Source organism: Bufo gargarizans, chromosome 3 (genome assembly GCF_014858855.1).
Source record: "Bufo gargarizans isolate SCDJY-AF-19 chromosome 3, ASM1485885v1, whole genome shotgun sequence".
NCBI classification, from domain to species: Eukaryota; Metazoa; Chordata; class Amphibia; order Anura; family Bufonidae; genus Bufo; species Bufo gargarizans.
In genome coordinates, this window is record NC_058082.1 from 380,442,568 (window position 1) to 380,463,130 (window position 20,563).

Genomic DNA, 20,563 nt, shown 5'->3' on the forward strand with positions numbered 1-20,563 from the left:
AGATATCTCTCATACCCGGCCTTATTTTCTTCGTATGTGGGAAAAAGAACTTAAGATATCCGTATCTGACGAGGATGTTACCTTTAGGCCTCATGCACACGACCGTTGTGTGCATCCGTGGCCGTTGTGCCGTTTTCCGTTTTTTTTCGCGGACCCATTGACTTTCAATGGGTCCGTGGAAAAATCGGAAAATGCACCGTTTTGCAGCCGAGACCGTGATCCGTGTATCCTGTCCGTCAAAAAAATATGACCTGTCCTATTTTTTGGACGGACAACGGGGGGGGGGATATGATAGTACAATTAACCCCTTCAGGTGCGGCACCTGAGGAGTTAATTGTGCTGATCACAGCCCCCTGTAAGAGATCGGGAGCTGCCAGGCAGCAGGGGGCAGTCTTGTACACAGTTTGTAGTATATTCTAACTAGAAGCGTCCCCATCACCATGGGAACACCTCTGTGTTAGAATATACTGTCGGAAATGAGTTTTCACGCTCTAACTCATATCCGACAGTATATTCTAACATAGAGGCGTTCCCATGGTGATGGGGACGCTTCAAGTTAAAATATACCATCGGATTGGAGAAAACTCCGATCCGATGGTATAAAAGGGACTCCAGACTTTACATTGAAAGTCAATGGGGACGGATCCGTTTGAAATGGCACCATATTGTGTCAACGTCAAACGGATCCGTCCCCATTGACTTGCATTGTAATTCAGGACGGATCCGTTTGGCTCCGCACGGCCAGGCGGACACCAAAACAACCTTTTTTTCATGTCCGTGGATCCTCCAAATATCAAGGAAGACCCACGGACGAAAAAACGGTCACAGATCACGGACCTACGGACCCCGTTTTTGCGGACCGTGAAAAAATACTGTCGTGTGCATGAGGCCTAATCATTAGACACTCACATGGTTTTTCCAAGTGTGTTTGCCTACAGTAAAATTCATACAAGATTATTTCAAGATGGTATAGAACCCCTAGCTTCCTTTATAGCATTAGACTTACACCCACTGATGAATGCTGGAGGTGTATGGTGGAATCAGGATCTATGTCCCACATTTGGTGGCTTTGCGATAAAATCAAAGTATTTTGGAAGAGTGTTGAAGACACGATTAACAAAATTTGTAAAAAATCTCTTACACCAGAACTGGTTTTGCTTTGGAAACCACAGAAGGATTTTAAGCCCAAAATGAATTGCCTAATAACACATTTAATTGCAGCTGCAAAATATATTATACCCACCAAATGGAGAGATGTAGAACCCCCTACCCTAAAGGAGTGGATAGACAGAGTCCACCAAATCTGTCAAATGGAAGAATTAGTGGGTTGGGATAGGGGATGCAGAAAAACCTTTCTATCAACATGGAAATTTGGCAGACTTTTATAAGAAGGAAACACATACCTAAAAGTGTACCAAATTTGCAATGACTCAGGTTCATGATATTGCCTTATACACCTGTAGGTTTATTTTATCACTCTTACTTACCTTTTTAACATTACCTATGTACCTAGACCAACACACATAATATGATATATTGCTAATTTTTCACTCACTATAAAATGGCTCATACTTGTCAAACAATAATTACCCGTAACTTCTCCTCTAGCATACCCTTCCAGAGAAATATAGATATATTAATGATTCTTAAATAGGAAGGTCTTAGTAGATATACACTACATGCAGAATTATTAGGCAAATGAGTATTTTGACCACATCATCCTCTTTATGCATGTTGTCTTACTCCAAGCTGTATAGGCTCGAAAGCCTACTACCAATTAAGCATATTAGGTGATGTGCATCTCTGTAATGAGAAAGGGTGTGGTCTAATGACATCAACACCCTATATCAGGTGTGCATAATTATTAGGCAACTTCCTTTCCTTTGGCAAAATGGGTCAAAAGAAGGACTTGACAGGCTCAGAAAAGTAAAAAATAGTGAGATATCTTGCAGAGGGATGCAGCACTCTTAAAATTGCAAAGCTTCTGAAGCGTGATCATCGAACAATCAAGCGTTTCATTCAAAATAGTCAACAGGGTCGCAAGAAGCGTGTGGAAAAACCAAGGCGCAAAATAACTGCCCATGAACTGAGAAAAGTCAAGCGTGCAACTGCCCAGATGCCACTTGCCACCAGTTTGGCCATATTTCAGAGCTGCAACATCACTGGAGTGCCCAAAAGCACAAGGTGTGCAATACTCAGAGACATGGCCAAGGTAAGAAAGGCTGAAAGACGACCACCACTGAACAAGACACACAAGCTGAAACGTCAAGACTGGGCCAAGAAATATCTCAAGACTGATTTTTCAAAGGTTTTATGGACTGATGAAATGAGAGTGAGTCTTGATGGGCCAGATGGCTGGATTGGTAAAGGGCAGAGAGCTCCAGTCCGACTCAGATGCCAGCAAGGTGGAGGTGGAGTACTGGTTTGGGCTGGTATCATCAAAGATGAGCTTGTGGGGCCTTTTTGGGTTGAGGATGGAGTCAAGCTCAACTCTCAGTCCTACTGCCAGTTTCTGGAACACACCTTCTTCAAGCAGTGGTACAGGAAGAAGTCTGCAAGGTAAGAAAAACATGATTTTCATGCAGGACAATGCTCCATCACACGCGTCCAAGTACTCCACAACGTGGCTGGCAAGAAAGGGTATAAAAGAAGAAAATCTAATGACATGGCCTCCTTGTTCACCTGATCTGAACCCCATTGAGAACCTGTCGTCCATCATCAAATGTGAGATTTACAAGGAGGGAAAACAGTACACCTCTCTGAACAGTGTCTGGGAGGCTGTGGTTGCTGCTGCACGCAATGTTGATGGTGAACAGATCAAAACACTGACAGAATTCATGGATGGCAGGCTTTTGAGTGTCCTTGCAAAGAAAGGTGGCTATATTGGTCACTGATTTGTTTTTGTTTTGTTTTTGAATGTCAGAAATGTATATTTGTGAATGTTGAGATGTTATATTGGTTTCACTGGTAAAAATAAATAATTGAAATGGGTATATATTTGTTTTTTGTTAAGTTGCCTAATAATTATGTACAGTAATAGTCACCTGCACACACAGATATCCCCCTAAAATAGCTTAAACTAAAAACTAACTAAAAACTACTTCCAAAAACATTCAGCTTTGATATTAATGAGTTTTTTGGGTTCATTGAGAACATGGTTGTTGTTCAATAATAAAATTAATCCTCAAAAATACAACTTGCCTAATAATTCTGCACTCCCTGTATATTGACCCATATTCCTGTTCATGTTTTACTTTACTTTCATCTATGATTCCTTATATATTTAATTTCTTGGTGCATGTACCTTTTGGTAACCCCCCAAGAGGCATCCATTGTATAATGTGACTCAGGCCTCCTCAGGTTGTATACATTATCATCATACATGTATCAGGTTTATGTGTATTAAGATGGTTTTTCACATTCACTGGAATAGACTTTAAGTACGCATTACCTGTAACTGAAACGTGTGCCTTACTATGAGATGCCGAAAATGCTCTAATGTGTTATCCTGTATAAAGCTGACCAAAAGTATATGTATCCTTGTTACGTTAAGTATCATTGTTACTTTTACTATGGAAATTCTTGAAAAATAAAGAATTTACAAAAAAAATATAGTGTTCTTAGCAATTAAAGGTAAAGGATTTCAAGTATCAACTATTTTGGAAGATTACAGTGCATTGGTTGTGCTGTATAAAAACTCTTGGAGAGATTTATCAAACTAGTCTAAAGTAGAACTGGCTTAGTTGCCTATATCAACCAATCAACCAATTGCATATACAGACCCATTCACTTGAGTGGGTCCACAATTCGCAAGATTCAGCCCGCACCGCAAAAAAATATAACATGTTCTATTTTTTGCGATGCGGAAGCACAGACCGAAATCCCACAGAAGTTAATGGGTCTACATCTGTGATTCATTAAAGTGAGTAGGTCTGCATCCGTGATACAGAGCGCACACGGATGGTGCTCATATATTGCAGACCCACTGTTTACCAGCCACAATACGGGCTTGGTGTGCATGAGCCCTAAGAGGGAATGCATGTACAATAGAATCCGTCTTCAGTATTAATATCTCATTTTATTTATTTATTTATTTTGGAATATTGTTAAATTTGTTGCATATGTTGTTTTGTAGTAGTGTTTTAAAAGGCAATAATTGCCGGTACATTTTATCTCTAATAATTGACTCATACAATCTACTGCACCTTTATTCAGTTACACAATAAACCATTCACATTTGATGGAATTTCTTGCCTTCCTATCCCTAATATATATTGTATAAGGCCTCTTTCACACGGGCGTCATGTTTTTTGCCTGGATAAGAGGCGGGTGCGTTGCGGGAAAATGCGCGATTTTTCCGCGCGAGTGCAAAACATTGTCATGCGTTTTGCACTCGCGTGAGAAAAATCGCGCATGTTTGGTACCCAGACCCGAACTTCTTCACAGAAGTTCGGGCTTGGGATTGATGTTCTGAAGATTGTATTATTTTCCCTTATAACATGGTTATAAGGAAAAATAATAGCATTCTGAATACAGAATGCATAGTATAATAGTGCTGGAAGGGTTAAAAATAATAAAAAAGTTAACTCACCTTCTCCTCTTGTTCGCGTAGATCCCGGTCTGTTCTTTAGCTGTGGACTGAATGACCTGAGGTGATGTCAGATCACATGCTCCAATCACATGGTCCATCACCGTGGTGATGGAGCATGTGATCTGACGTCATCAAAGGTCCTTTAACCCACAGCTAAAGAACAGACCGGGATCTACGCGAACAAGAGGAGAAGGTGAGTTAACTTTTTTTATTATTTTTAACCCTTCCAGCACTATTATACTATGCATTCTGTATTCAGAATGCTATTATTTTCCCTTATAACCATGTTATAAGGGAAAATAATACAGTGAATAGACTGTCACCTAGAACCCATGCGTGAAAATCGCACCGCATCCGCACTTGCTTGCGGATGCATGCGATTTTCACGCAGCCCCATTCATTTCTATAGGGCCTGCGTTACGTGAAAAACGCACAAAGAGGAGCATGCTGCGATTTTCACGCAACGCACAAGTGATGCGTGAAAATCACCGCTCATGTGCACAGCCCCATAGAAATGAATAGGTCAGGATTCAGTGCGGGTGCAGTGCGTTCACCGCACGCATCGCACCCGCACGGAAAACTCGCCCGTGTGAAAGGGGCCTAAGGCTTTTTTCACATGAGTGTGATGGATTAGGTCCGGATGCATTCAGTGAAAGTTGCACCATTTTGCAAGCAAGTTCAGTTGTTCAGCTTTTTCTTCACTTGTGCAATGCGTTTTTATGTGTTTTTCACGCGCGTGATAATAAACTGAAGGTTTACAAACAACATCTCTTAGCAACCATCAGTGAAAAACGTATCGCATCCGCACTTGCTTGCGGATGCAATGTGTTTTTCACTGAAGCCCCATTCACTTCTACAGGGCCAGGACTGTGTGAAAAATGTTAAATTTACAGGTCCTTCTAATAAAATTTGCATATTGTGATAAAGTTCATTATTTTCTGTAATGTACTGATAAACATTAGACTTTCATATATTTTAGATTCATTACACACCAACTGAAGTAGTTCAAGCCTTTTATTGTTTTAATATTGATGATTTTGGCATACAGCTCATGAAAACCCAAATTTCCTATCTCAAAAAATTAGCATATTTCATCCGACCAATAAAAGAAAAGTGTTTTTAATACAAAAAAAGTCAACCTTCAAATAATTATGTTCAGTTATGCACTCAATACTTGGTCGGGAATGCTTTTTCAGAAATGACTGCTTCAATGCGGCGTGGCATGGAGGCAATCAGCCTGTGGCACTGCTGAGGTGTTATGGAGGCCCAGGATGCTTCGATAACGGCCTTAAGCTCATCCAGAGTGTTGGGTCTTGCGTCTCTCAACTTTCTCTTCCCAATATCCCACAGATTCTCTATGGGGTTCAGGTCAGGAGAGTTGGCAGGCCAATTGAGCACAGTAATACCATGGTCAGTAAACCATTTACCAGTGGTTTTAGCACTGTGAGCAGGTGCCAGGTCGTGCTGAAAAATGAAATCTTCATTTCCATAAAGCTTTTCAGCAGATGGAAGCATGAAGTGCTCCAAAATCTCCTGATAGCTAGCTGCATTGACCCTGCCCTTGATAAAACAACACCAGCAGCTGACATGGCACCCCAGACCATCACTGACTGTGGGTACTTGACACTGGACTTCAGGCATTTTGGCATTTCCCTCTCCCCAGTCTTCCTCCAGACTCTGGCACCTTGATTTCCGAATGACATGCAAAATTTGCTTTCATCCGAAATAAGTACTTTGGACCACTGAGCAACAGTCCAGTGCTGCTTCTCTGTAGCCCAGGTCAGGCGCTTCTGCCGCTGGTTCAAAAGTGGCTTGACCTGGGGAATGCACCTGTAGCCCATTTCCTGCACACGCCTGTACACGGTGGCTCTGGATGTTTCTACTCCAGACTCAGTCCACTGCTTCCGCAGGTCCCCCAAGGTCTGGAATCGGTCCTTCTCCACAATCTTCCTCAGGGTCCGGTCACCTCTTCTCGTTGTGCAGCGTTTTCTGCCACACTTTTTCCTTCCCACAGACTTCCCACTGAGGTGCCTTGATACAGCACTCTGGGAACAGCCTATTAGTTCAGAAATTTCTTTCTGTGTCTTACCCTCTTGCTTGAGGGTGTCAATGATGGCCTTCTGGACAGCAGTCAGGTCGGCAGTCTTACCCATGATTGCGGTTTTGAGTAATGAACCAGGCTGGGAGTTTTTAAAAGCCTCAGGAATCTTTTACAGGTGTTTAGAGTTAATTAGTTGATTCAGATGATTAGGTTAATAGCTCGTTTAGAGAACCTTTTCATGATATGCTAATTTTTTTAGATAGGAATTTTGGGTTTTCATGAGCTGTATGCCAAAATCATCAATATTAAAACAATAAAAGGCTTGAACTACTTCAGTTGGTGTGTAATAAATCTAAAATATATGAAAGTCTAATGTTTATCAGTACATTACAGAAAATAATGAACTTTACCACAATATGCAAATTTTTTGAGAAGGACCTGTAGAACACGTTGCTTTTAACACACAAAGCAGAACTGATACGTGAAAAAAAAGCTCATGTACACAGACCCATTGAAATGAATGGGTCAGTATTCAGTATTTGACATCATGAATTGCACCCATGTGGAAAACTTGCTCTTGTGAAATGACTCTAAAGCTCTGTTTTTTTACTTACCATCATCTGAGTGGACAATTTGAAAGTTCTTGATAGAAGGGTGTGTCACACGCCCACGAAAGTTCAGAACATAAGACTGTGTTTCATCATTCCATACTGGGCTCTTGTTATGTAACTCTATAACATTCTCCATGTTCTTGTTCTGCCATCGTTGGAGTAGTCCATCATTATCCTATTAGAAAAGGATCAGCAAACAATAAAAAAATCAATTTGTACTGTTATGATATCTTAAAGGGAATGTCATCAAAAAATGACCTATTGTTTAAACCACATTTTTATGTTAAACATAGAACTTAGATTTTTTTAATTTTATTTTTCCATGCTACTATATATACAGTATATATATTTAAAGCATACCTGAGTTAAAAAAAATTGGATAATGGCTGTACTTTTTGCACAGCTATAACTGTGAAGGAGCATGTCTTTTTTGGGATTATCTAAGATTATTCCCTGTTTCAGCTGCACAGCTAGTTGCATTTCACTCAGAAGCAGGGGCATATCCCGTGTAACATCTACCATCACTGTACTGCTGTAACATCCTTTCCCTTACTTCCCACTATGTTTTTTCAGCTCTGGAGTTCACAGATAAGAAGGGGGAAATCACACTTAGGCCTCTTTCACACGGGCATCATGGTTTTGGGCCGGATAAGATGTGGGTGCGTTGCGGGAAAATGCACAATTTTTCCACGCGAGTGCAGAAAAATCGGCATGTTTGGTACCCATGTTTGGGTTAGGTGTTGTGTAGATTGTATTATTTTATATTATAACATGGTTATAAGGGAAAATAATAGCATTTTTTATACAGAATGTCTAGTACAATACGGCTGGAGGGGTTAAAAAAAAAATATACAAAATTTAACTCACCTTAATCCATTTTGTAACAGATGGACCCTTTTATATTATTTTATGTACCCCCTTTCCCCTTCCCCACTTTCTTGTTCCATTGTTTCCCAAGATCAGGGCGGTGTCCCAGGGACACTGCCAAACCTGTTTAAACTAGCTGCAGTGTCCCCCCCTCAATCTCCCATCAGCCCTTGCTATTATCTGACCCCACCTTTCCTTGTACAATAGTAATCTATGTAGTGTATGTAAATTAGGCTGTTGGAGGTTTGAAACCATGTGTGCTATGTCTAGTAAAGTGAATTGACTCCCAACTGTGTGTCGTCCAGTTACTGGGGAAATTGTCTCTTGGATATTGACCTGCTTCTTCAGCTACAAGGGGATTTAAGTGAAGATATTGATGGTATATCTTGAAGCTCCGCAACACACTTGTTTGCGCAGCCCGGCTTCTCTTCTGTCTTCATCTTTGCTGTGCAGTAGGAAAAGGACCTTTGATGACATCACTGCGCTCATCACATGGCCCATCGCATGATCCATCACCATGGTGATGGATCATGTGACAGACCATGTGATGAGCGCAGTTACGTCACCACAGATTTTTCTGGCCTGCCGCAAAATGTCCTGTACCCCGGGGTATTTGGCAACGAGTCGCTGCACGACTAAGTTCAGGACGTGTGCCATTTTGCCCTCTTGTCGCACACCACTTTACCAACTGTCAAATTGAGCAGGGTTAGCCACTGATCGGCCTGTGACTGCAAAGCTGAAAGGAGTGCAGGACCGGTGTGGCTCTTGGCTTCCAGGCACAACAGCCGCAGCACAGCATAGCAACGTCTAACCTGGCACATTGAATAGGTTCTGGGGAGCTTGGGGGGTGCAACAGAAGAGGCGGTAGCAGTGGAAAAGGAGGAGTCAGCAGAGGGGGAGACTGAAGATGGACTAGGAGGAGGAGAAGTAGAGGCAGGCCTGCATGCAATCCGTGGCGGTGACACCAAATCCATACAGGTGCCACGGGTTGCATGCTTGACGGCCGTCAGAAGGTTAACCCAGTGGGCAGTAAAAGTTATGTACCTTCCTTGCTCGTGTTTGCTAGACCACATGTCTGTGGTCAGATGTACTGTATCTTGGCACCGACACTGTATGCCAGAGATAAATTCACTTTCCGCTGAACGTGGCCATATAGCTCCAGGATTCCCTTCTGGGAGAAATATTTCCTTTCAGGGACCTTCCATTGTGATGTGCCAATTACCACAAATTTTCTAAAGGCCTCTGAGTCCACCAGTTTATTTGGAAGTAGTTGGCAGGCTAGCAGTTCCGACAAGCCAGTGGTCAGCCATTGGGCAAGATGGTTATCCGGCGTCATCATCTTTTTTACACTCGAACGTTTGGGCCACGGAAGCCTGCCTTGTTCCAGATGAACGCGACAATGGCACTGTGGAAGGTGGAGTGGAGGACAAATTGGAGGTGAAAGGAGAAGGAGAAGAGGCAGGACGTGGAGCACCGGGAGTGTGGCTTTGTGGGTTCTGACGGTGTTGCTCCCACTGGGCTCGGTAATGGGAGGCCAGGTGTCTTCTTAAGGCAGTCGTCCCTAGGTGAGTGTTGGGCTTACCGCAACTTATGCTTTGACAGCACAGGCTGGAGATGGCAACAATATTGTCAGCAGCGGACATGTAAAAAAAAATCCCACACTGCGGAGCCATGTGCCTGCGTCCTGGGAGCGCCAGATGTGACTGTGCATGGTGGATAGCTCGTTCCAGATACATAAGCAGTCTGCTTTTTGCCTCCTGTGCTCTGTAAGTTCTGCCTGCTTCTCTCCTTCTTCTCCCTATCTGCTGCACATTCTCTCCCTCTGAACTCCCCTCCTCTTCCTCTCTTGTGGGAACCCACGTCCATCGATACGTCATCATCGTCACCTTCACCACCACTGACATTAGAGATCTCGGAGTAGGCAGCAACAGTGGGGACCACCCTCCTTGAGCTGATCTGGGTACTGTCATCAGACTGCTGGGTGGCAACCGTTGATACCTCCTCTTCCTGATCTGATGCCAAGAATGGCGGCGCACCTGTAATGTCTTGGAATGGATGGGAAAATAATTCCTCTGACTCGAGTGGAGGGGATATGGTGGTAGTGTTGGAGGTGTCTTTGGGGGTGCACACAGCAGAGAGTGAAGAGGGTGCAGATAGAGAAGATGAGGAGGGTGCAGAAGCGGAAGGCTGAGTGAGCCACTCAACCAAGTTTGGTGCGTCCTTTGATGTAATCGCAAGCACGCACCTTCTGCAACTTCCCACTTAGTCTCCGGCCTGGTGCACCTGCACGACCCCTACCACCCCTGCGGAATGGCCTGCCTCTTTCTCTGCCTTAATCAGTTTTTGGGGGAGCAACTGGTATATCACACCAGTAGAAATGATTTGTTCCAATAGCGTTTGTCACTGTGTGTAGCTGCGGTAATGCAGCAAAACCAAAACAAATGCAGCGCTACCTAAATGCACTATATAGAAAGTATATTATTGGTATATAACACCCCTGATTCAATCACTTTTTCGGGGGGAGCAACTGGTATATCGCACCAGTAGAAATTATTTGTTCCAATAGCGTTTGTGACTCGTTACTCGTTAACTCGCGTTACCGCAGCTACACAAACAAACGCTGCACTACCCAAATGCACTATATAGAAAGTATATTATTAGCATATAACACCCCTGTTTAAATCATTTTTTTTTTTGGGGGGGGGGCAACTGGTATATCACACCAGTAGAAATTATTTGTTCCAATAGCGTTTGTCACTCTGTGTAGCTGCAGTATCGCAGCAGAACCGCACCCAACTGCTGCACAATACAAATGCACTATAAGTATATTATACAGTGGGATGCGAAAGTTTGGGCAACCTTGTTAATCGCCATGATTTTCCTGTATAAATCGTTGGTTGTTACGATAAAAAATGTCAGTTAAATATATCATATAGGAGACACACACAGTGATATTTGAGAAGTGAAATGAAGTTTATTGGATTTACAGAAAGTGTGCTATAATTGTTTAAACAAATGCTTCACTGATGAGGTGGTATGCTCAGGATCATGAGCAGTTACTTTCCTTCTTCATACTCTTCTCTTCCCATCATAGGATGTTGTTCCAGAACTGTGAAGGCTTTTTTAGATGTCGTTTGGCAAACTCTATTCTGGCCTTCCTGTTTTTGAGGCTCACCAATGGTTTACATCTTGTGGTAAACCCTCTGTATTCACTCTGGTGAAGTCTCCTCTTGATTGTTGACTTTGACACAAATACACCTACCTCCTGGAGAGTGTTCTTGATCTGGTCAACTGTTGTGAAGGGTGTTTTCTTCACCAGGGAAATAATTCTTTGGTTATCCAGCACAGTTTTTTTCCATGGTCTTCCAAGTCTTTTGGTGTTTCTGAGCTCACCGGTTCGTTCGAGGGGATACTCTAGCCCCGAAACGCGTCTGGTATGACCCCCCCCAAGCTTATGTGAGTGCACCACATTGAGGATACCAAAGGACGACTCTGGAACCGAGCACCATTATCAGCCGGTCTGAAGTCTTTGCCCGGAAGGTTGGTACACACTATTTGGATCCGAAAGAGGCGAGGTCGCAAGCAGCAACCACACTGCAAACAGGTGATTTACGGCTGACCATAAAGGATCCATCCGACCGCAGCGAATGTACAGGGAACAAACTTCGAAAGACGGCAGACACCGGTAAGAGTGTCCCATATCTCCAAAGTGATATAACACAAGAGCGATTCCTGACCCAAAGCGGGACGCCGCTGGGTCAGCTTCAAAACAGGTACTCACTTGAGATTATTTCATCTGCTCTATTATTATGGAAACTATTTAACAACCATCTTCAAGTGCTACAGTGCCTTTATATATCGAGACAATATATCAGCCGAATCATCCACACCAGGGAATTTTATCTATTCCATCAACACATCGTTGATACAGTTACAATTGGGTTTCCTGCTTCTCAACACTATTCATTGTGTCCAGATTGTGTTAGTACAGATTATCAAATAACAAATGCGCACTGTCATTATACTAATCCAAGCGCATTGTACCTAAGGTGTAGGCGGTGAGAGTCTTCTACTGTGCGACACACTATCGTCAAACCAATCACTCTCCGCCAAACATTAGCTACAATACTCTACAATACGACTCTATGCAATCGACTGTGGCTTTTCTATTATTCACTACAATGTATTGTGGCTGCATGATTTTTTAAGGCTTTTTTAAGACTTTTGCAATATTTTTGTAATCTATTGTAATTTATCGTGGCTGTACTGTTCCTTTAATGTTTTAATATTCTTCCACATTTTAATACCACTAGTATGATCTACTGATCCATCACTATAATTAATAAAGACTAATTTACCAAATATCTTAGGTGTGCTCAGGTTTTTCATTTAGACATTATGCAAACTGTTGTAATTCCTACACCGTTCACCTGATTTGGATGTAAATACCCTCAAATTTTTTTTTTTTTTCATTTCAAATCCATTGTGGTGGTGTACAGAGCCAAAAATGTTAGAATTTTGTCGATGTTCCAATATTTATGGACCTGACTGTAGGTGTGTATCAACTTGTACTGTACATAACAAGGCGCTCTGTATTGCTCAACTCGTTTCTCTGCCGCTATTGTGCGGTATTTCCTCAGGAGCAACAGCAACCTAATCATAGAGGGCACTGTTCAGATTCAACTCCATCACTCAGCCTGCACTGAAATGAACTAGACGCCGATTCAGCCGTGCCCTGCCGCTCTGCCGCCCTGATGCCGTGGGTGTGAGACACTGCCCATTTGATTCTCGGACTCCAAGTGATCGTGTGCCGTCGTCCTCAGAATTTCAGAGGAGATAGGAAGCGGATCGCTTTGGTGGTGGGAGTGCCTGTCATCCCCGCCTCCTCCCTCCTGCCAGGAACCAGCACTGAGGTGAGACACATGGATGCCGGGCTTGACTGGAGTCTGACTGGAGCCTTGGCTGTTAAAGGCCGTCACAGTATCGAGGTGATGCAAGAGGGTTTAAGTGTGGGTGCTCACTGAGGGGGTTTGGGACGGCCACGTTAAAATGTTTGCAATTAAATGAGGCTGATAAGGCTTATTTCTGCCACCTTTTTGCCCCCAGACTGTGTCATTGTACTAGCCTGGTTTCCCCAGTTTGGGAACCTTGGGGCAAGAAGCAGAACTGCCCCCCTGAACTCCCCCTTCTCCCTCCACATGTTTGGTGCTGGACCCTGTAACCCTGGAAGTCTGACTGCTTGTTGTACAATTGTAAGATCTGCTATTGTCCACCATCTGTGCATAAACCTGAGACTGCTCAACCGTGCTAACTATACTAATCAAAATGAGTGTCTACAACAAAATGTTGGGACTGCTACAGATATACAGACAAAAATATAATTGGACTGCCATAGATATATAGAGACAAAGATGAGAAGGCCTGAAGAACTGACATCTGGGGCATGAATTAATCCAACTAACTGATTTTTTGTTATACGATTGTAAGATCTGCCATTTTTACACCATCTTTGGATAAACCTGAGACTGTTAAACTGTGCTAACTACACTAATCTGAATGTGAGTCTACAATAATACGTTGGGAATGCTACAGATATACAGATATAAATACAATTGGACTGCCATAGATATAAAGAATTAAAGACAAGATGGCCTGAAGAACTGATATCTGGGGCATAAATGAATCCAACTAACTGCATAGGCTTTTTGAGTTTGTGTTGGTAATAGAGTTGAGCGGACACCTGGATGTTCGGGTTCGACGGATTCGGCCAAACTTCGGAAAAAAGTTCAAGTTCGGGACCCGAACTTGACCCCGAACCCCATTGAAACCAATGGGGACCTAAACTTTTGAGCACTAAAATGGCTGTAAAAATGTCATGGTAAGGGCTAGAGGGCTGCAAATGTCATCAAAATGTGGTTAAGAGCATGGCAAGTGCTCTGCAAACAAATGGGGAAATGACTTAAAATAATATAAAATATGTAAAAATAAAAAATAATAATCTTGATCTAGGAGGACCAGGTCCATATGGAGTAGGAGGTTAAGGAGGCGGTGGCTGTGGCGGTGCAGGTGGAAGTGGCGGTGGAGGAGGTAGCCTACACTGCTTTTTGTTTTAAAATGTATTTTTATGTTTTTAAATTAGGGTACACCCCAAAACATTGGGAAATACTGTATAACCGTCCAGTCGTGCTAAACACAAGTTCAGACAATACACCGGCTGCAGGGCAGGCCAGCACCTCCATGCGCAAAGGGCAAGCTCAGGCCATGTGCCCAATTTGGAGACCCAGAAGTTGCAGAGACTGACCCCTGTCAGTTAGTTCGTGTAAATGTGTGCATACTTACTACTGCCCCACCATGTCGCACGTCCCTGTGATGTTCACGATCCAATTTGATATCTGCTCTATCGGCTTTCAATGTTCTTTTATGCGCCTACCATGGTGATTATGGGTGGCGGGGAATCAGGGTTTCAGGCCTGGAGACGGAGAGTGAGAAAAGGAGACCAAATTTAAGGGAGATAAATTTATTTTTAAAAAATTGGGACCGAGATGCAATGTGGGAAAAGCTATTGAGGCGCAAATGTGGGACAAATTGCAGAAGCCCAAATGTGGGCCAAAAGAGTCAAGCGGAATTGTGGGAAAAGCAATTGAGGCGCAAATGTTCGCCAAAAGAGTATAGCGGAAATGTGGGACAAAGTATTGAAGCTTAAATGTGGTACAACTTGTTTAAGTTTAAGCAGTGAATCAAAGGAGATGGTGCGCATCAATTAAAAAAGCATTTCAGAAATTTTATTCCCTGTCACCTATGTAGAGCAGAGGTTTATTCACGTCTAAAATTGTAAAATTGTCAACCCAAGAATGTAACAAAAAAATTACAGAAATTAATTAACCTGTCTACTTGGTAGAGCAGGGGTCTATGACAGAAAACAATTGTTCATTGTCACCCGAAAATGTTAAATAGAAATGTATTAAGCTGTCAACTAGGTAGAGGAGGGGTATATTACACCCAAAAATTGTAACTGACAAATGTTATTTTTTTTTACCGGTCTACTAGGTATAGCAGTGGTACATCACACCCAAAAATTATTGAATTTCAACTGACAAATATATATTTTTTGTTAACCGGCCTACTAGGTATAGCAGTGGTACTATACACCCAACAATTGGTTAATTTCACCAGAAAATGTTAATGACAATTTTTTTTTTTTAACCGGCATACTAGATATGGCAGTGGTACTATACACCCAAAAATTGGTGTATTTCACCAGAAAATGTAAATGACAAAGTAGTGAAATGATATAAAAAAATAGATTTATGAGGTAGAGTTCCATATGGAGTCGGATTTTGAGGCCGTGGACGTAGCGGAGTAGGTGGAAGCGGCGGTCAAGTCCTGAGGGATCCATGCCTGGTTTATTTTAATGAACGTGAGCTTGTCCACAGAGTCATCAAAAAGCAGATAAGACTGCTGCATGACTTGGGGCTCAGACTCCTTTGCTGATTTGCAAGGGGGTGAGGTGAAAGACTGATGGACATCGGCTGCAGGTGCCAACTGTGGTCTTTCAGCAGAAGACTGGGTGGGAGACAATGTGAAGGAACTGGATCCACTGTCAGCAACCCAATCTACTATCGCCTGTACTTGTTCAGGCCTCACCATTCGTAGAGCTTCTTTCGGCCCGACCAAATACCAATGCAGGTTTTGTCGCCTACTCGCACCTGAGGAAGGGGTTTCACTTGTGCGTGTAGCTGGCACAGATCGACCATGTCCTCTCCCTGCAACAGGAGCTCCACCAGCAGCACCACGACCTGGGCCACGTCCCTTATTTGACACTCTCCTCATATTTTTTGAATTTAGGATCTTACCCTAAATGGGTGTTTAATTAATAGTAGAATAGAACAACAGTTTGTAAAGAGTGTATCTCACACGGTCTGAACCAGTGTATGTCTAAATTAAATATTTCTTTGCATAAAATGGCTGTATTTCAAATCCCTGAATCAAACCCCTGTATGTAGAGGGAGTATCTCACACGGTCTGAACCAGTGTAGGCCTGAATTAAATATTTCTTTGCCCAGAATGGCTGTATTTTAAATGGCTATATTTCAAATCCCTGAATCAAACTCATGTATGTAGAGGTAGTATCTCACAGAGCCTGAACCAGTGTAGGCCTAAATTAAATATTTATTTGCACAAAATGGCTGTATTTCAAATGCCTGCATCAAACCCCTGTATGTTGACGGGGTATCTCACACGGTCTGAACCAGTGTATGCCTGAAATAAATATTTCTTTGCCCAAAATGGCTGTATTTCAAATCCCTGAATCAAACCCCTGTATGTAGAGGGAGTATCTCACAGGGCCTGAACCAGTGTACGCCTAAATTAAATATTTATTTTCACAAAATGGCTGTATTTTAAATCCCTCAATCAAACCCCTGTATGTAGAGGGAGTATCTCACAGGGCCCAAACCAGTGTAGGCTTTAATTAAATATTTCTTTGCACAAAATGGCTGTATTTCAAATGACTGTATTTCAAATGCCTGATTCAAACCTCTGTATGTAGAGAGAGTATATCACGGTCTGAACCAGTGTAGGCCTGAAGTAAATATTTCTTTGCCCAAAATGGCTGTATTTCAAATGGCTGTATTTCAAATCCCTGAATCAAACCCCTGTATGTAGAGGGAGTATCTCACACGGTCTGAACCAGTGTAGGCCTAAACTAAATATTTCTTTGCCCAAAATGGCTGTATTTTAAATGGCTATATTTCAAATCCCTGAATCAAACTCATGTATGTAGAGGTAGTATCTCACAGAGCCTGAACCAGTGTAGGCCTAAATTAAATATTTATTTGCACAAAATGGCTGTATTTCAAATGGCTGCATTTCAAATGCCTGCATCAAACCCCTGTATGTTGACGGGGTATCTCACACGGTCTGAACCAGTGTATGCCTGAAATAAATATTTCTTTGCCCAAAATGGCTGTATTTCAAATGGCTGTATTTCAAATCCCTGAATCAAACCCCTGTATGTAGAGGGAGTATCTCACAGGGCCTGAACCAGTGTACGCCTAAATTAAATATTTATTTTCACAAAATAGCTGTATTTTAAATCCCTCAATCAAACCCCTGTTATGTAGAGGGAGTATCTCACAGGGCCCGAACCAGTGTAGGTTAAAGCCTACACTGGTTCGGGCCCTGTGAGATACTCCCTCTACATAACAGGGGTTTGATTGAGGGATTTAAAATACAGCTATTTTGTGAAAATAAGTATTTCAAATGGCTGTATTTCAAATCCCTGAATCAAACCCCTGTATGTAGAGGGAGTATCTCACAGGGCCTGAACCAGTGTACGCCTAAATTAAATATTTATTTTCACAAAATAGCTGTATTTTAAATCCCTCATTTAAACCCCTGTTATGTAGAGGGAGTATCTCACAGGGCCCGAACCAGTGTAGGCTTTAATTAAATATTTCTTTGCACAAAATGGCTGTATTTCAAATGACTGTATTTCAAATGCCTGATTCAAACCTCTGTATGTAGAGAGAGTATATCACGGTCTGAACCAGTGTAGGCCTGAAGTAAATATTTCTTTGCCCAAAATGGCTGTATTTCAAATGGCTGTATTTCAAATCCCTGAATCAAACCCTTGTATGTAGAGGGAGTATCTCACAGGGCCTGAACCAGTGTAGGCCTGAATTTAATATTGGTGCACCAAATGGCGGTATTTAAAATCTCTGAATGTAACCCAAATGTATTAAGGGTGTATCTCACAATGACATCTGCATCAAAGGCTGCCAACTAAATTTTTTGTGCCTAAATGAGTGTTTGTTTAGCAACTGAATTTGACAGCAGTATATAAGCCTGTAATTTCCCACGTGCTGATGCTGCAAGGCCTGAAAATAGTGTTTTTTTGTCCAAAAAGTGAGTTTTTTAAACCCCAGAAAATGATGGGTGTATTTCTAGTTTAAATTGCACACTGACTAATCCAGATATTGTAGATTTCGAAAAAAGTGTTTTTATGGTAACATAATATGAAAGCTGTATATATTAAACTTGAATTTAACACTTGCAGATCTGGAAAATTCTGTTTTTTTGCAAAAAAAAGTGTGTTTTTAAAACCCCAGAAAATGATGGGTGTATTTCTACCTTAAATTGCACACTGACTAATCCAGATGTTGTAGTTTGCCCAAAAAAATGGTGATTTGCAATGTCCCAAAAGCTCAGATGCAGTGTTGGTGCACTGAGCTTGCATAAAATGGCCGCCGCTGCCACCCACCGAACTAACTGAACTATAAAAGTTTTTTTTTATTTGGTCAATGGCCTCAGGGCAGGGTAAAACGATTGTGCCCTGCACCCACACAACTGTTTCTCTGTAAATCACTGAGTTAGATTCTCTCCTATTCTCTCCCTGAAGTCCAGGAGCATCCTCTCCCTACACTTGTAACAGCAGAGTGACATGCAGCTCTACGTGACTCAAGCTTATATAGAGCCTGGGTCACATGCTGCTCTAGCCAATCACAGCCATGCCATTAGTAGGCATGGCTGTGATGGCTTCTAAGGTAAGACAGTTAACTGCTTGTTGATTGGCTGCTCTGCAGCCTTTCAAAAAGCGCCAAGAAAGCGCCAAACACAGAACCCAAACTTTTACGGAAATGTTCGGGTTCGGGTCCGGGGTCCAAAAATTCTAAATTTCGGTACGAACCCGAACTTTACAGTTCGGGTTCGCTCAACCCTAGTTGGTAACTTATTAACCCCCTTGTGACCGGCTGTCTCATAACCGAAAAGCCCTATCTCTTTATTAACTGAGCATACATATCACTCAATTGTTAATTGTACTAAGCTCATTGACAGCCTGACATCCTGTCATGATAGGCCTGAATAGAAATATCTATATAGGGACAAAGAGAGGGCAGTCCGAAGAATCATGAATTAATGTACTCAGTTGATTATTTCCACTGTATGTCGGGTTACTAACGTATTAATTTCTTGGGACTGTGTGAGGACTCCCTCTGCTTTTCGGTTTCACTGTTAGTGGGTTTTAGACTCGGTTAATTACAGACAGACAGGAAAGTCTTTAGAAATGGATAGACAGGGGGCAGGAAAAAAGGGGAGGAGGCAATTGGAGTTGAATACTTCAATTTCCCCAATGTTCAAAAAAGTAGAAAGATCAAAGCAACAACTTCTGACCAATATTTGTGGACAGACTAGCCCCCCTCAGAGGAAAAAAGATGATATACCTCAATATCTGGAGGGTGAGTCTTTTGGCTCGGTGGAGAATATTAACTTGAGATTACCTAATGAGGATTCCCAGCATGGGGAGAGAGGTAATAAACAGCTGAAGGATGCGGAGAAAAATACCTCCAATAAAGAGGAGCAGGTGCCTAGCCTGCAGGATATATTCCAAGAAATAAAGAATTGTAGTCTGGCAATACAAGACCTCTCTCTCCAGACTGGAAATATTAAGGGAGGCGGTTGGGCTTCTCAGAGTGGATCTACAAAAATATAAAGATAGTTTGACAGAAGTAGAGAAAAGAATATCGGACTCTGAGGACCTCCTGCAGATAACGATCAAATAAAAAAATACCCTACCCTAAGGAAGAGAATAGGGAACTAAAAAACAAATTACTAGATTTAGAAAACAGGTCCAGAAGGGTGAATCTGAGATGTCTAGGGATCCCGGAGGGGGAAGAGGGACGAGACCCCTGTGGTTTTATACAAACATGGTTGATGAAACATCTGGGCCAACATATTTTAGACTATAAAAACTTTGTGGAATGGGCCCATAGATTGTCGGCAAAGCTACCCCCCTCCCCTCCCGTAACAAGACCAAGACCAATAATTATTAATTTACTATCGGTCAGGGATAAGGAGGAGATATTATGTAGGTCAAGGAAGATAGGAAAGCTAGAGTATTCAGGTGCAGCAGTAATGTTATTCCCTGACTATGCAAGGGAAACGGTAAGGGAAAGAAGCCAGTTTATTGACGTAAAAAAAGTTGAGCTTAAACAATGTAAAGTATTCAATGATGTTCCTGGCTAAGCTGAGGATAGAATGGGAGAATAAAACCATTTTTTTTTGACACTGCGGAGGCGGCGGGAGAATGGATTAAAGAAAAGATAAAGAGCTGAGGTGTAAAAGGGCTGGGGTTGGGTTGGGAGGGAGGGAGTAATGCTAAGGAAGAGAGTTAGGGCTAGATGCTATCCTGGGTCATTCAGAAAAGGTGGGATAGGGTGGGGTGGGCAACCTGCTGCGTTGCTTGTTCTCTGGGTTTTTTTCTTTTTTTTTTCTTATCTTCTCTGTTTCCTCTCTCTTGCTCACCCAAAAATAGTTGAATTTCACCTGAAAATGTAACAGACAATTTTTTATTTAACCTGTCTACTATGCTAATCGGCCATGCTAATCCTGCCTTCTGAGGTGCTGGCGGTGTCCCAGCTGCGTTGGCGACCTCTTCCACTGCCTTAACCTTGT

General features: G+C 42.3%; 1 protein-coding gene across 1 annotated transcript in view; it reads right to left on the minus strand.

Annotated features, from left to right (window-relative positions):
- TULP1 (TUB like protein 1) overlaps positions 1-20,563 on the minus strand; it is a 460,336-nt gene that overhangs the window by 151,994 nt on the left and 287,779 nt on the right. Inside the window, exon 8 of the mRNA XM_044285681.1 lies at positions 7,247-7,418. Coding sequence (XP_044141616.1) covers positions 7,247-7,418 — 172 coding nt within the window. The remainder of the gene's footprint in view (positions 1-7,246; positions 7,419-20,563) is intronic.